Here is a 17449-nt window from a genome sequence, read left to right on the forward strand (position 1 = left end):
TTCTGTGAGATTTCGCGCACATTTGATATAATTATTTTGATGACAAATAATGTTAGGGTTAGGGGAGGGTTTGGCCGGGGTATTCCGTCATTGTAAATAAGAATTTGTTCTTAACTGACTAACCTAGTTAAATAAAGGTTAAATAACATTTAAAAAATATGAGCAATTCAGCGATTCTATGCAGTGTTCTATTATACAGTGTGACGTTAAATTCAATATGTATTGAGTAGAAGTGTGAATTTCGGTGACAGGATTTTTGTGGAACACGTGCATAACGTTTAGAGAACGTGAACAACCGTCAGGACGGTAGGCCACTCAGGTTTTTTTCCACCGTGGTATCGTGCTACTTGACCTGGTGTCATATTGTTAGTAAAATGCTGCTATTGTGACCACTACAGACAATGTGGTGGGGTGTGGGTGGCAGGGTGAATGGAATTTTTCAGTGCTGGTCATCGTTTGCCATCTGGGAGAGGAGGGAGTAGGGAGGAGAGTACAGACAGCCAACACATGTTACAGCACCCTGTCACGGAAGCTGCCTAATCATCCGGGTAACGGTGCGCCACAGGGTCTGTTGCCACACGGACCCCCATTAGCCATTATGGTCTGTCAAACACACACAGTAAGTGCACGCACACTATTAACTCACACACACACACACTCAGCTACAAAGCCTGCCAGCCATTCGTCTCTGAAGCGGTGACAAATCGCTCTACTACACTTCAGCAGGCATGCCAATCATATCTCCAGCTCTCTTTAAAGCAGGTATTCTAGTTACTCCTTTGGAAAATGTGTATGTGGACTTGTTTGATAACATTCAACTATTGTTCCGTTACTGTCGGAAATAAAGGGGCAGTCCAGAGGATCTATAATTAGGTGTGTCACAGCAGCTGCCCAGCAATGGTATAGACTGTCTGGTGTAGTACATGTCCAGAGGTGTGCTGTTTAATCTCATTGAATGGTACTACCCAGATTGCAGCATCTTGAGCCTGGACAGAAGTTTTATTTAAACTCTGTTCCAGTATCCTATAGACCACTTGTGTAATTAGTGATGTACAGCCTAAGCCGCACACCAATTTTTTTTTTTTTCTTGAGCAGATGGTCAGGGGGCCGGAACGTAATTGCAAATAATTTGTAGACTGCAAGAAGCCCAAACAGAGATATTTTACTAAAACCATAATAATTTCAAACCTTGCTTGCATTTGCATACGATCACATATATCTCTCTACTTTGCGTGGGAATTCTTTGGAACATATTTCCAGAATTAAATTCACTTGGAGCTGATTTGCTGGTGTTTTTTTTTTTTTAATGTCTTTTGTGTCCAGCAATAATAACTCATTTTAAACTTTTATTTATTTTTTTGCTCAGAAAACTTGGATGGACAAATCAAATCAATGCAGCTGCATTGTCATCCAAAAAAACACTGATGCAACTGCTCAATGATCTGAATGTGGCCCTGTTCTTGGGCTTTTTTTAAACGTCAGTGAAGCTCTTGAACACTCTCAGTACCAACAAATTATCATTGGGAGATGACAATAATATGCTCCAGTCAAGATACAAAGTCAACTTCTGTGCAAGAATACAAAGTATTCTCTTATCTCACTTTCAAAACTGATTTTGTTCTTGGCTATTTTGTTTCCTTGATTTCCGTGATGAAAATGACAAACCATCCCTGACAGTGATTTTAATTGCAGAGGGTTATGATTGTAGATGACCTGACATTTTTCTTTCTCTCTTCTTTTCGCAGCTCTTTCGTGAAGTCAGGATCATGAAGATCTTGAATCACCCCAATATTGGTAAGACCAACCAACACATCTATTCTATCCTAACAATGCAAGGTATTTTCAAAAGCAATGCCAGTGTCAAGCAAGATTGTACCGTATCCATATTACTCCTAATGCAACCGTATTAATCCTAATACTAACTCTACCATATTACTACATATACTTATAGCAGCACGTAACGCGACTTCTTTCAAAACCTATTGTACAACGTCCAATTCATTTGTATCCATCGCTTTCCATACTCTGTGACATGGACAGTTTTGAGAACAGCACTATCTATCTATAAAAGAAAAATGGAATATCACCTGAAGACTTGACCTAGGATAAGTACATGTATGCCCTAAGATGTTGTATTGTCTTCTTATTAATGTTTTTATGCTGCTACTTGTCCATAGCGGTTTACTCTTATCAATGGGACTTGCCAGGCTAGATAAAGGATACATACAATTAAAATAACAAACTAATAACAAGAGAACTTGATGGAAAGCGAAGCGGCATTCCAGGATGTCGCTGTGCAGTGACTGATAGGGAAAGGGGAGTGGTGTGATTTTGTTTTTCGCCCAGATCCCATTCCGGTTGACTTTGAGATGCTCTTTTTCTGTGCCGGCCCATTCCAGTTACCCAGCGGGGGGGGATCGGAATTACTCCCATAAAACATCATTTGGACTGACCGCTGGGCGATGGCGTCATTTAGACTCCGGGCCTGGGAATGATTACACAATACACACGCACACACACTTCAAGGCAAGAGCAGAGATTTATCTGAAGGAAACCATTGTCCCTTAAAAAAAAAAAAAGACTTGCCTAGTCGCTTTTTAAAACCTAATTATTCACCAACAGATCAATTTCTTTAAGACATGACTGGCATTTACTGTCCTTCTGTATTTGGGTTATGATTTCAATAGTGATGCACCAATATTACATTTTTGGCCAATACTGATATCCAATACTTTCCTTGCCAAAATAAATATGATACCGATATTTAAAAATGAGCGGCCTTTTAAGCATTCTAGTACAGTTAAATAGTTAACACTCACATGGACGCAGCGGTCTAAGGCAATGCATCTCAGTGCAAGAGGCATCACTACAGTCCCTGGTTCATATCCAGGCTGTATCACATCTGGCTCTGACTGGGTAATAGTGGACTTTGCGCTTAGCCTTCAAATTAAAAGTATGGCATAGTTCTACTATTTGTATTCATTTTCATCACTGTCAATGGCATACTTTTTATTTTGAAGGCAAACTGCAAATTCCACTATTGTGCCTAATCCTTATTGTGGCTAGCTTCATAACACATAACCCGGTCCGGTCGAGCCTCACTAGCCAGATGAAGCAAGCTGGCTGCTTATAACATTAGCTTTGGGCAACAGGGTTATGTGGCTGGCTAGCTATTTATTTTCATGAACTGAAGTTCAATTTCAATAGGCAAACAACAAGTGGCAACCTAGCTAATACTTACTCACAAGGATTCCTAAATTATTGCTTAGAATGATGAAAATGACTGCAGTTTCTACTGGTTGTTGTTTTCAGGCTGGTTGTATTGGTGCTAGCTAGGTACCAAGCTAAAGCTAGCTACTCCAGAAGTTGCGGTCGAACAAATTATGCTTTATTACCAACGTGGTATTGTAATAATAATAACATATTGTAACAATATTGTAACAATAATTTGTGGCCGGTGTTTGCTTGTTTGCAGACTTTTTTCACAGCGTTGACAGTGCTACTGTATCTTTTTCCATAGTGTGTATGTCATGAAGCTAATAGCAGTGACTCTATTACTGTGTAACAACGGTAGGGCAACGTCTGAAAAATACCGCACTTGGTAGTGTGTACCGGTGCTTGACCAGTCAGCGAAAGCCAACATCACCCACGACAGAGAACGGTTGATTGTCAAGGGTAATGAATTCTATTATCTTGGCTTTAATGGATTTTGCCTTAGAGTTGTCTCGCAGAAATTCTCTTACTCTTTCAAATGACTGCTCAACTTGTTGACTGCTCGATCCACACAGCAGACATTGTGGGCTAGGTTAGGAACGCTGTGTTGCACGTGTAGTCATTGTCATTATGTACCTACGTTGTATAGGTATGCACGGCAGCTTTGAACTCGGTTTTTAACATCAGCGTTAACTAGACATCGGGCTGATACCAATGTTGGCATTTTTAACTAATATCGTCCAATTCCGATATGTTCACTGATATATTGTGCATCCCTAGTTTCCAGTCATGGTAATGTCTTCACTACCTTCTTTATTGTTGTTCAATTTATTGTTGTTCGATTCCCATTTTTAGAACTAATCCAAATCATCCCCACCTCTGACCTGATCGGAGTATGTCAAAGCAGTAGTTGAGTGGTAGCCTGAGCGCCTGTCTGTTTTAGCTATCATGCCAGCTCTTTGTCATGTCAAACATGTTTGGGTTGACAATGACCACTATGGAGTTGGTGAGTGCACAAACAGATCTGGGACCAGGCTAGTTGAGTGGGTGGGCAAGGCTGGCGATTTATTAGGGTGGCTTTGCTCTTGATAGCTGGCTATTTTTTTTTAGGTGGGATAGTTTAGGGGTGCGGTGGGTTGGGCAGGCAGTCGCTGATATTGAATCTTAGAGGCCATCTTCTGCCGTTGTGCCCTTGCGCAGGTCACTTAGGTTCTAAACTGCTCCTGGGATGTGCATGTGGGTTTTTGAGGAGTTTCAATAAAGCAGAAGACAAATCTGTTTCCTTAAGAAAATTGACAATTAAGTAATTGTCATTATATTGTAATAGTCAGGTAAATTTGACTTGATCCTGATCAAAGCTTCAGTCTTTTACTACCTTTCTCTTTTCCTGTTCTATGCCCAGAGTAATGTAATGAAATGAGTGTGACAGGAAGGGGGTCATTTCATTCCTTTACATGTCTCCACATTGTTAGGCAGCTGTATGTGTCCACATGTGTGGGGCTGGAGGTGTCATGGTAGGAGATGGCTAGATGGAAGGGGTTGGTGTGGTTTCGCTGTAGTTCTTTGAAAAATGTATTTGTGTGTAAGTCAAAAGCACGCAGGCACACATCATGCCCCCCCCCCCCTCCCCCCGTGTGTGTGCGTTTTGAAAGAGCCTTTATGCATCCAGAGCAATGTGGAATGAATCACTTTCTTTGTACAACACATGGCTTTGATAGTTTTTTTTTCTTTCTCCATACACACAAAAATATTATTTCTCTCAAATTTTATGCACAAATTTGTTTACGTCTTTGTTAGTGAGCATGTCTCCTTTGCCAAGATAATCCATCCACCTGACAGGTGTGGCATATCAAAAAGCTGATTAAGGTGCACCTTGTGCTGGGGACAATAAAAGGCCACTTAAAATGTGTAGTTTTGTCACAACACAATACCACAGATGTCTCAAGTTTTGAGGGAGAATGCAATTGGCATGTTGACCTCAGAACTGTCCACCAGAGCTGTTGTCAGATAATTACATGTTCGGCATCCCGAGTGGCGCAGTAGTCGAAGGCACTGCATCGCGTGTGCCACGAGAGATTCTGGATTCTAGTCCAGGCTCTGTCGCAGCCGCCCGCGACCGGGAGACCCATGGGGAGGCACACAATTGGCCCAGCGTCGTCCGGGTTAGGGGAGGGTTTGGCCAGCAGGGATGTCCTTGTCCCATCGTGCACTAGCGACTCTTGTGGCGAGCAGGGCGCAGTGCACGCTGACACGTCGCCAGTTGCACGGTGTTTCCTCTGACACATTGGTGCGGCTGGCTTCCGGGTTAAGTGGGCATTGTGTCAAGAATCAGTGTGGCTTGGTTGGGTTGTGTTTCGAGGGCGCACGGCTCTCGACCTTCGCCTCTCCCCAGTTCGTATGGGAGTTGCAGCGATGAGACAAGACTGTAACTACCCATTGGATACCACGAAATTGGGGAGAAAACAGGGTAAAATAAATAAAGATTATTGAATTTTCATTTCTCTACCATAAGCCACCCCCAACGTCATTTTAGAGAATTTGGCAGTACATCCAACCGGCCTCACATCCACAGACCACGTGTAACCACGTCAGCCCAGGACCTCCACATACGGCTTCTTCACCTGCGGGAAAATTTGTAAAAACACATTTTGATTGGCTGGGCATGGCTCCCCAGTGGGTGGACCTATGCCCTACAAGGCCCAACCATGGCTGCATCCCTGCCAAGTCATGTGAAATCCATAGATTAGGGCCTAATTAATTTATTTCCATTGACTGATTTCCTTATGAACTGTAAATCAGTAAAATCTTTGAAATTGTTTCATGTTGCGTTTGTTTTTGCTCAGTAGATGCACCCTTTTCGTCTGTCAGGATGTGTGTTCTCATTGGCTATCCTCACTCATCCACTATTTCTCTCCTCTCTCCTTTTCTCTCCAGTTAAATTGTTTGAAGTCATTGAGACTGAGAAGACACTTTATTTGATAATGGAGTACGCCAGTGGTGGTGAGTATGAACAAAATGATGGATGAATCAAAACGGACTCTGTTCGCCTCCATGCACAGTATTTTATTGGGCAAGTGATAAAAATATGTTTTGACCAAAATCATATTTTCCCGGTTCATTAAGATCACATTCACTTTCTTTTGAGACATTTGTATCTTTTGCGGGCACCTTTTAAGAATAATTGTACTAGCACAGTGGTAGACATCTCCCAGGTCTTGGAGAGCCGCATTGTGTGCAGGCGTTTTGTTCTACACCAGCTAAGATTCCAAATTATTATAATTATTCTGGTACAAATTGAATATTCCAATTTAGCGGATGACTTGAATCAGGTGTGTTAAGAGTTGGGCTGGAACAAAATCCTGCACACCTGCGGCTCTCCAGGACCCGGAGCTGCTGAAGCTTTTTGGTTTGCGATAGACGTTTCCTTCCTCACTCCAGACCTCTCTATTTCTCGCTCTGTGTCCCCATCCAGGTGAGGTATTTGACTACTTAGTTGCACATGGAAGGATGAAGGAAAAGGAGGCTCGGGCCAAGTTTCGCCAGGTGAGTTACTGCTAACACACACACACAACTGCAGACTCTCTCACACACACACACACACACACACGGACACTCCCGTACGCTAACACACACTGACACACAGTACAGCGACACGCGTGCGTGCGCACACACTGCTGAAAACTAAAACTGCTGTGTGAAGAGGTGCAGCAATGTCACCAGCCATATCCTCTGTCATCAATCTCCTGTGGGGAGGGAGGAAAGGAGATAGGGAGCGGGGGGAGAGGAGACCCCTTCCTTCCCTGACACAGGCACTGGAGGAGACTGGTCCGTGCTCAGAATAAATAGATGAGCTAATGACCTCCTGGGAATAGACAGCACGTGTATGACTGCGTGTGTGTGTATGTTCATGTTCAACAGGAAAAGGGAAATGAGCTACCTAGTCAGTAGTTCAACTGAAATGCGTCTTCCTCTTTTAACCCTACCCCTCTGAATCAGAGAGGTGCGGGGGGGCTTCCTCAATCGACATCCACGTCATCGGCGCCAGCTGGCTATTAGGGTGTGTGTCATGTCAGTGAGTCCTACAGGCGAGGTTGGGCATGTCTCTTACAGTTTGTGTGTATTCTACAAGCCAGGCAGTGTGCGAGTTGATAACATCTCAGTAAAGTGTGTGTGCGTGCGCGAGCATATGTGTGCTGGTGTGTGCTCAATGACATTCCCATATCTGTTACTCAGCGCGAACAGACCTCATGCTGATTCACCAAGCAGAAATACAGTACATTAGAAATACTTTATTACTCCCCTAGTGCACTTCTGTCTGTCAACCCACACTGGCCTCTAGTGGTGGTGTTTTGGCATCGCAGCATCCGTGCGTGACTAAGTGAAAATTTGGGAGTGGAAGCTAGGATTTCCCCTTAAGTATGTAAGGTTAGTCAATGGCCCCATCTAGAAACGGGTCCTAGGCCTTTCCCCTAGATTCTAGTGGTAGCCCTTAAGCATTATCCGTTATGAAGTGTCTCTCCCAAGTATAAAAGGTTTGTGTTGGTCAATGGCCCTGTCCAGAAACAACCCCTAGCCCCTGTCCACTACCCACCTCGGCACATTTGTAGATCTGAAGCGATTGGATACATGTAAGGAACATGGCAAAAAAAAGTATTGAGCGCAAAATCAATCTATTACTATATTGCTGACACCTATCCAGTCCTTTCAGATCTACCTAGGGTTCAATATGGAATTGCGCAAAAGTCTAAACTTACTCAAATACCTTTTTCTTTGGTAACCAGACGTCCACAATTTCCGGGACAGTCCCCGATTCCAGGGACAGGCCACCAGCTAGTCCCTGATTTAGCCCTTGAAGAAAAAAGCAACTCTGAAGTTAAAAGGAGGCTGATATTTAAATAATCAAACTCTGTATCCAATCAGATGTTCATGTAAAAATGCGGTCTTTCACTGTACCCAGCTCGTTTGCTTCTGCGGCTTTGGCACGGGCCTTTTATGGGATTATTTTATCAGTGATAACCAACATTGTAACCACTGCATGAACGACCATGCCCATGACCAGAAAGTGCCTCCAACAGCATAGTTACCAAACTTGGGTGATTAAAAAAATGTACAAGATAGGCTACGCTTTAAGAAGATAAGATAAGAAGACAAGATAGGCTACGATTACTATATAGGGGTAATCCATTTTTCGCTCAGCTAAAATCTGGTCACCTTAGCTAACAGATCAGTGCCTAGTGGCTCAGAATAGGACTGCTGATCTAGGATCTGCTTTTCTAGATAATAATGAAACAAGGACAAAGGGGACCTTATTTTACCTTTATTTAACTAGGCAAGTCAGTTAAGAACAAATTCTTATTTTCAATGACGGCCTAGCAACAGTGGGTTAACTGCGTTGTTCAGGGGCAGAACGACAGATTTGTACCTTGTCAGGGATTTGAACTTGCAACCTTTCAGTTACTAGTCCAACACTCTAACCACTAGGCTACGCTGCCGCTGGATATACTTTATGAATACGCCCCTGGGAAATGTGTGGTGTCCACTTCATTTTAGTGTTGTCCTATCCAGTCTTGTCAGAATTGATGATTAGCGTTGGCATACCTCGAGGGAGGAAGGATGAGTTATCTATGTGGCATTCAAACAGAGTACCCTATCTCTAGGACTGAGGAGAGATTTGATTAGCCTTATTGCTAGGAGACTAACGCAATCCAACCTCTGCTGGGAATGGGGACTAATTAATTTGTAGCATAGCTTAGCGGCTAATGCGGACTAACTGTAGAGATTCATTAGCCGTCAGTAGAGCGATAGCGTAGCAGCTAAATCTACCATTGAGATTTGTTAGCTTAGCTTGGTAATTTGTTGATTAGTTAAATCAGGTGTATTAATGCTGGGGTAGAACAAAAATGTACACCCTGAGGGTCCCTCTACACCTGAATTTTCTCTCTCTCTTTCAGATTGTCTCTGCAGTGCAGTATTGCCATCAGAAGAGGATCGTCCACAGGGATCTCAAGGTGAAAACCAATACCATACATGCTGCTGTAGCATTGAAACTTTGATCCATCAAGGGTCACACACACATTGTCTGTCTGTGATTCACTGTCTGAGTGTATGTCTGAGTAGACATCGATCGACAGATTGAGAGACAGACTCTGACTCTGTCTTTCGATCAATGTATATCCATCCGTCTGTCTATCTGTCTGAATGCTGTATCTCTCATATGCACAGTTACTCACCCCCCTCTCGCGATTTCCCATCAGGCTGAGAACCTACTCCTGGACGCAGACATGAACATCAAGATTGCAGACTTCGGCTTTAGCAACGAGTTTACCCTGGGCAGTAAGCTGGACACGTTCTGCGGCTCCCCGCCCTACGCCGCCCCGGAGCTGTTCCAGGGGAAGAAGTATGATGGGCCCGAGGTGGACGTCTGGAGCTTGGGGGTCATACTGTACACGCTTGTCAGCGGTTCACTGCCCTTTGACGGACAGAATCTGAAGGTGTGTTTGGTGAGGGGTGGTTGTGTGTATGCTTTGGGATTTGGGGGGAATTTCTGTATGGGGCTTATGGGTCATACTATTATAGAAGCGACGATAGTCACGTGTATTGGTTGAAGCTCAGTGTTAAATTCAAATCTCCATATCATCATATCTAAGCCAATATGTAGTTCTTGACCAGGTTTGCACACACTGCAGCAGGGATTTTGGCCCATTCCTTCATACAGACCTTTTCCAGATCCTGGGCAATACGGACTTTCAGCTCCCTCCAAAGATTTTCTATTGGGTTCAGGTCTGGAGACTGGCTAGGCCACTCCAGGACCTTGAGATGCTTCTTACGGAGCCACTCCTTAGTTGCTCTGGCTGTGTGTTTCGGGTCGTTGTCATGCTGGAAAACCCAGCCACTACCCATCTTCAATGCTCTTACTGAGGGAAGGAGGTTGTTGGCCAGGATCTTGCGATACATGGCCCCATCCATCCTTCCCTTAATACGGTGCAGCAGTCCTGTCCCCTTTGCAGAAAAGCATCCCCAAAGAATGATGTTTCCACCTCCATGCTTCACGGTTGGGATGGTGTTCTTGGGGTTGTACTCATCCTTCTTCTTCCTCCAAACACGGCGAGTGGAGTTTAGACCAAAAAGCTCTATTTTTGTCTCATCAGACCACATGACCTTCTCCCATTCCTCCTCTGGATCATCCAGATGGTCATTGGCAAACTTCAGACGGGCCTGGACATGTGCTGGCTTGAGCAGGGGGACCTTGCGTGCGCTGCAGGATTTTAATCCATGACGGCGTAGTGTGCTACTAATGGTTTTCTTTGAGACTGTGGTCCCAGCTCTGTTCAGGTCATTGACCAGGTCCTGCCGTGTAGTTCTGGGCTGATCCCTCACCTTCCTTATGATCATTGATGCCCCACGAGGTGAGATCTTGCATGAAGCCCCAGACCGATGTTGATTGACCGTCATCTTGAACTTCTTCCATTTTCTAATAATTGCGCCAACAGTTGTTGCCTTCACACCAAGCTGCTTGCCTATTGTCCTGTAGCCCATCCCAGCCTTGTGCAGGTCTACAATTTTATCCCTGATGTCCTTACACCCTCTCTGGTCTTGGCCATTGTGGAGAGGTTGGAGTCTGTTTGATTGAGTGTGTGGACAGGTGTATTTTATACAGGTTCAAACAGGTGCAGTTAATACAGGTAATGAGTGGAGAACAGGAGAGCTTCTTAAAGGTCTGTGAGTCGTAATTCTTACTGGTTGGTAGGTGATCGAATTCTTATGTCATGCAATAAATGCAAATTAATTACTTAAAAATCATACAATGTGATTTTCTGGATTTTTGTTTTAGATTCCGTCTCTCACAGTTGAAGTGTACCTATGATAAAAAAATGAGACCTCTACATGCTTTGTAAGTAGGGAAACCTGCAAAATCGGCAGTGTATCAAATACTTGTTCTCCCCACTGTAGCTAGCTATACGGTGGTATTCAAGATGAAATGAATCAATAAATGCAACCAGCTATTTTCATTAGCTAGGTAGCTAACTAGCAAATGTTACCTAGCTAACGTTGACTTGCTTGTACAAAGTCCAGCAGCTAGCTAACACCAGTCAGCTGAAAGCTAGCTAGCCAATGAACAGGCAAATAAAGGTAGCTAGGCAATTAATGTTGGTTAGCTAGCTAGCGATCTAATGTAACATTATACCAGTTAGATAAAAGCTAACGCTGGCTAGGTAGCTAACCAACAAGCGAGGAAAGCTAGCCAAGGAACGTTTTTCACATAAGTCATCATGTGTTAACTGCTGATCTAGACCCTTGCGTGTAATCGGAGCACAAACAAATATGCACAAATAAAGAAGTGAACGTCATTGGCTGCTATGATAGCCAATTTAACTTTAGCTAGCTAAGTAACCTTAACCGATGTAAAGGTTCGCTAACGTTGATAGCCAGATCATGCACCACAATTTATCATACTTTCTTACGCAAAACACAACTAGTTAGTCAATGTTACTTTTGTAAACTGCCAAGCGAATCACTTTCATTTGCATCTCAGACTTCTGTCGCTGTACATTTCAAAAGTGCGAAACAAATTATTATATTGACTTTTCTACCTGTAAAAAGTTTTAGAACACCTACTTATTCATGGGTTTTTCTTTTCTTTTTAAAAAAAACGTTTTTTCTACATTGTAGAATAATAGTGAAAACTAACTATGAAATAACACATATGGAATCATGTAGTAACCAAAATATTGTTGGCCTAGAAGGCCAGCATCCCAGAGTTGCCTCTTCGTTGTTGACGTTAAGACTGGTGTTTTGCAGATACTATTTAATGAAACTGCCAGTAGAGGACTTGTGAGGTGTCTGTTTCTCAAACTAGACAAAATCAAATCAAATTTATTTGTCACATACACATGGTTAGCAGATGTTAATGCGAGTGTAGCGAAATGCATGTGCTTCTAGTTCCGACAATGCAGTAATAACCGACGAGTAATCTAACCTAACAATTCCAAAACTACTACCTCATATACACACACAAGTGTGAAGGGATAAAGAATATGTACATACAGATATATGAATGAGTGATGGTACAGAACGGCATAGGCAAGATGCAGTAGATGGTGTCGAGTACAGTATATACATATGAGATGAGTAATGTAGGGTATGTAAACATTATATTAAGTAGCATTGTTTAAAGTGGCTAGTGATATATTTTACATCAATTTCCATCAATTCCCATTAGTTGAGTCAGTGTGTTGGCAGCAGCCACTCAATGTTAGTGGTGGCTGTTTAACAGTCTGATGGCCTTGAGATAGAAGCTGTTTTTCAGTCTCTCGGTCCCTGCTTTGATGCACCTGTACTGACCTCGCTTTCTGGATGATAGCGGGGTGAACAGGCAGTGACTCGGGTGGTTGTTGTCCTTTATGATCTTTATGGACTTCCTGTGACATCGGGTGGTTTAGGTGTCCTGGAGGGCAGGTAGTTTGCCCCCGGTGATGCGTTGTGCAGACCTCACTACCCTTTAGAGAGCCTTACGGTTGTGGGCGGAGCAGTTGCCGAACCACGCGGTGATACAGCCCGACAGGATGCTCTCGATTGTGCATCTATAAAAGTTTGAGTGTTTTTGGTGACAAGCCGAATTTCTTCAGCCTCCTGAGGTTGAAGAGGCGCTGCTGTGCCTTCTTCACGATGCTGTCTGTGTGGGTGGACCAATTCAGTTTGTCTGTGATGTGTACGCCGAGGAACTTAAAACTTACTACCCTCTCCACTACTGTCCCATCGATGTGGATAGGGGGAGTAAGAAATAACATGTAAAAAAATAAAAAACTGCATAGTTTCCTAGGAACGTGAAGCGAGGCGGCCATCTCTGTCGGCGCCGGAAGTGGACACTCTAATGTACTTGTCCTCTTGCTCAGTTGTGCACCGGGGCCTCCCACTCTTTCTATTCTGGTTAGGGCCAGTTTGTGCTGTTCTGTGAAGGGAGTAGTAAACAGCGTTGTACGAGATCTTCAGTTTCTTGGCAATCTCTGGCATGGAATAGCCTTAATTTCTTAGAACAAGAATAGACGGATGAGTTTCAGAAGAAAGGTCTTTGTTTCTGGCCATTTTGAGCCTGTAATCAAACCCACAAATGCTTATGCTCCTGATACTCAACTAGTCTAAAGGTCAGTTTTATTGATTCTTTAATCATAACAACAGTTTTCAGCTGTGCTAACATAATTACAAAAAGGTTTTCTAATGATCAATTAGCCTTTTAAAATGATATACCTGGATTAGCTAACACAGTGATGGTTGCTGATAATGGGCCTCTGTACGCCTATGTAGATATTCCATAAAACATCTGCCGTTTCCAGCTACAATAGTCATTTACAACATTAACAATGTCCACACTGTATTTCTGATCAATTTGATGATTTTTTTGAATGGACCATTTTTTTTCTTTTCAACAACGACATTTCTAAGTGACTCAACTTTTGAACAGTAGTGTATATCTATCTCATTTGGCTGTATGTATTATTAGATATATACCTATTGTAAAGGTGTATTTTTCTTGCGCGACCATCTTTATTGCAAAGAGAAATAGAAGAACAAACAACTTTAAGCGACACATTATTTTGACCGAGGTAATGAACATAGCTACTGTAGTAGGTCCTTGCTCAGCACAGGAATTTCTAAAACACAACCATGTTTGAAACACAAGTGGTTCTGAGCTTATGTCAATGTTACACAGGTAAGCTAACAGTAACAGAAATCAGGAATGCAGACGGACTATCTATCTAAGATACTGTGTCCAGCACACCACCACATGTTATGTTGGGCACCAACTGACCAAAAAAAGGATAGTATTATTATAAATATATTTTAAAAAAACTGTTTTGCTGAAATATTTAAAGGAACTACAGGCATGCACCACATTACTACAAGACAAAACAGCTCAATCAAGCCTGATGGTCTTGTAAGTATGAAAGAGAAGCTTGTTTTCATTATAATAATAAAAACATGAAAAGGTAGCGTAATAGGATAGGATGTCCTACTGTGGTGTGTGAAGAATCCAATACTTTACCTTGCATGCGTTACAAATCACATTATTGTGGAAGCACCTCTAAGAGTGTGAATTAGGCTGTTTGAGAAGGTTTGAATCCTAAGCAACCTGCCTACACATAGTTTGAAGTACAATACTAACATAGCTACTGTAGTAGGTCAAAGCTGTGTGCTTGAAAACCTTGGTAGAGCATGGGTGGAATAGGCATTCTGGTGCTCATGTGAATTTCCTTGTTCGGCTTCAGACCAATACTTATTCTCACTTAAAACTTTGATAGGCCTACATGCTTGAAGAACGTGTGTGTGTGTGTGTGTGTGTGTGTGGTGGGGCATGGGATGGATGTATGGAACAGATGTAAAGAGAAAGCGAGAGGGATGGTAGCCTGGAGGTCGTGCTTTATGCTGATCAGCAGATCCCTGCCCATTGATTCTCCCAAGGGGAGGCGTTGTGCACGTGTGTGGAGACACTTATTTCCAATGTGGGACACATCAGTCTCCTTCATTTGCTACCATTGTTGAATTCTGCGGTGTCAGTTGTTCCACAGTTCTCAGTGCTAAATAGTTTTTGGTTACACTTGAAGTTATATCGGCCTTATACAGTACTGCAAAAACAAAACACTGTTTTTGGTAACACTATTTGACATGCTCCAATGACATATTTGACATTTTCCTGACAAATAGTGTTGAGGGGTAAAGTCTCTTCCTTTGGCCAAAAAGTCTCATCCCCTGTTATTGTTGTTAATTGTCCTGTGTAGGACCTGAGAGAGAATGCTAAGAGGGAGGTATCGTACTCCTTCGTACATGTCTAGAGATTGACCCCTAACCCCAAACCTCTACTCTCTATCTCCCTCCATAGGAGCTGAGAGAACGCGTGCTGAGAGGGAAGTATCGTATTCCTTTCTACATGTCTACAGACTGTGAAAACCTGCTGAAGAAACTGTTGGTGCTCAACCCTGGCAAACGGAGCAGTCTGGAGGTAAGTGAGAAAGCGAGGGACACACACACACACACACACACACTGACACATGCACGGATGTACGGTCACACACACATGCACGGACACACATGCACGGAAAAACACTTATAGACTCAAACACATACCACATGTGCGTGCTCATACAGACATGTAGATAAAGAAATCTCTTGTTCACGTCTACAGCCTGCCTTCATGAAACTAAAGAAGACACGTTAAACCAATGGCTTCTAGTCACTGAAACACTGATGTTTTTTTTATTTTTCTACATCTTACTAAATCCAACTTGAGCGTATAGATGTGCGAAGTCTCATGATTTTCACTATGCTGAATCTGTTTCGTCCTCTCTATCTTTCTGTCTCTGTTTGTCCATTGGTCCATCTAACCGTCTGTCTCCCCCTCAGCAAATCATGAGAGACCGCTGGATGAACGTGGGCCATGAGGAGGAGGAGCTGAAGCCCCATCAGGAACCGGAACCCGACTGGAACGACACCAAACGGATAGGTCAGTCACATACGCCCAATGTTGTAATCGTCTGATTGGACACTCTCCCTTCCTCACTTATGGGCTGTTTTGTAACAAGCTGTATTTTGTGAAAAAGATCACTTCCATGCCACAAATTTTTTTTTAAATACAATAACTTTATTATTCTAAAGGGAACTTCAGGTGTGACATTCGAATTAGACGACAAATTAGACAAAAACCCTTTTCATGTCATTAAGTCATTCATAGTGTGTTATGTTCCCTCCTCTCCCTACAGAACTGATGATAACCATGGGCTTCCCCAAAGAGGACATCACAGATGCGTTAACGGGACAGAAGTACGACGAGACCATGGCCACTTACCTCCTTTTGGGCAGGAAACCAGCCGAGGTGAGACATGCGCTATAGCCATACTAATGACAGACTTCACAAACAATATGTATCCCATGGATACACACATTAAAGACTTATTCCTTTATTCGAAAACCACGAAACGGCAGCCCCCACTTGGTTTGCTATGAAGCTGAGATAAGGGGTATCCACTTGAAATTCTTATTGGGATTTATGGATTAAGGACTGACAGTCTGAGGTCAAAATGACTATACTTTAGAAACTTCCTGCTTACAGACATCAACAAAATTCTGATCTGCCAAGACTGCCATCATTTCCTCTTCCCAATTTACACCCTCCCTTGAAGCATGGGAAGAGCCAATAGTGGCGATCTTGGTAGGTTTTAATTTTCTTGTTGATTTCTATAAGCAGGAATTCGCCACACGGCTGTCATATTGCAGTCTACCTTCAAGTCTACATGACCACCATGTTATAATGTGTGCAATGACTCTTCCCCCCCCATTTCATTGGACAGTTTGAGGGGAGCGAGTCGCTGTCCAATAGCAACCTGTGTCAAAGGTCACGGCCCAGCAGCGAGGCCAACAACAGTTCCAGCCAATCGCCAGCCCACTCCAAGGTCACACGCAGCATATCGGCCAACCAGAAGCAGCGCCGCTTCAGTGACCATGGTAAGGACAACATTGTCGACCATCTTGAATCTCAAACAAAATGTTAGTTTTATCACCATTATTACAGAAAATATTATTATTATATATTGGAAAATCGTAGCTTAAAGAGTTCTGGATTTTGGCATTTTTATGTCTCTGTCCAGTATAAAGGAAGTTGGAGGTAGTTTTGCGAGCCAATGCTAACTAGCATAAGCGCAATGAATGGAAGTCTACAGCAGGGCTCTGTCCAACCATGTTCCTGGAGCGCTACCGTACTGTAGGTTTTTACTCCAACTCTAATGTAGTGCACCTTACAGTACCTTCAGAAAGTATTCAAACCCCTGGACTTTTTCCATATTTTGTTGTTACAGCCTGAATTTAAAATGTGTTAAGTTGAAATTGTGTGTCACTAGCATTGAAGTTACAGTGCCTTGCGAAAGTATTCGGCCCCCTTGAACTTTGCAACCTTTTGCCACATTTCAGGCTTCAAACATAAAGATATAAAACTGTATTTTTTTGTGAAGAATCAACAACAAGTGGGACACAATCATGAAGTGGAACGACATTTATTGGATATTTCAAACTTTTTTAACAAATCAAAAACTGAAAGATTGGGCGTGCAAAATTATTCAGCCCCCTTAAGTTAATACTTTGTAGCGCCACCTTTTGCTGTGATTACAGCTGTAAGTCGCTTGGGGTATGTCTCTATCACTTTTGCACATCGAGAGACTGAATTTTTTCCCCATTCCTCCTTGCAAAACAG

At 42.9% G+C, this 17449-nt stretch overlaps 1 protein-coding gene across 3 annotated transcripts in view; it reads left to right on the top strand.

The window, feature by feature from the left end:
- LOC110493770 (serine/threonine-protein kinase MARK1) overlaps positions 1–17449 on the top strand; it is an 81227-nt gene that overhangs the window by 52430 nt on the left and 11348 nt on the right. For all 3 annotated transcript variants that reach the window (XM_036949761.2, XM_036949758.2, XM_036949762.2), the window contains exons 4-12: positions 1746–1794; positions 6148–6213; positions 6686–6756; positions 9165–9221; positions 9468–9704; positions 15089–15208; positions 15610–15709; positions 15966–16078; positions 16554–16707. In XM_036949761.2, the coding sequence (XP_036805656.1) occupies positions 1746–1794; positions 6148–6213; positions 6686–6756; positions 9165–9221; positions 9468–9704; positions 15089–15208; positions 15610–15709; positions 15966–16078; positions 16554–16707 (967 nt within the window). The remainder of the gene's footprint in view (positions 1–1745; positions 1795–6147; positions 6214–6685; positions 6757–9164; positions 9222–9467; positions 9705–15088; positions 15209–15609; positions 15710–15965; positions 16079–16553; positions 16708–17449) is intronic.

This window comes from Oncorhynchus mykiss, chromosome 17, assembly GCF_057628025.1.
Source record: "Oncorhynchus mykiss isolate SJ-2025 chromosome 17, ASM5762802v1, whole genome shotgun sequence".
In the NCBI taxonomy this organism is placed as follows: domain Eukaryota; kingdom Metazoa; phylum Chordata; class Actinopteri; order Salmoniformes; family Salmonidae; genus Oncorhynchus; species Oncorhynchus mykiss.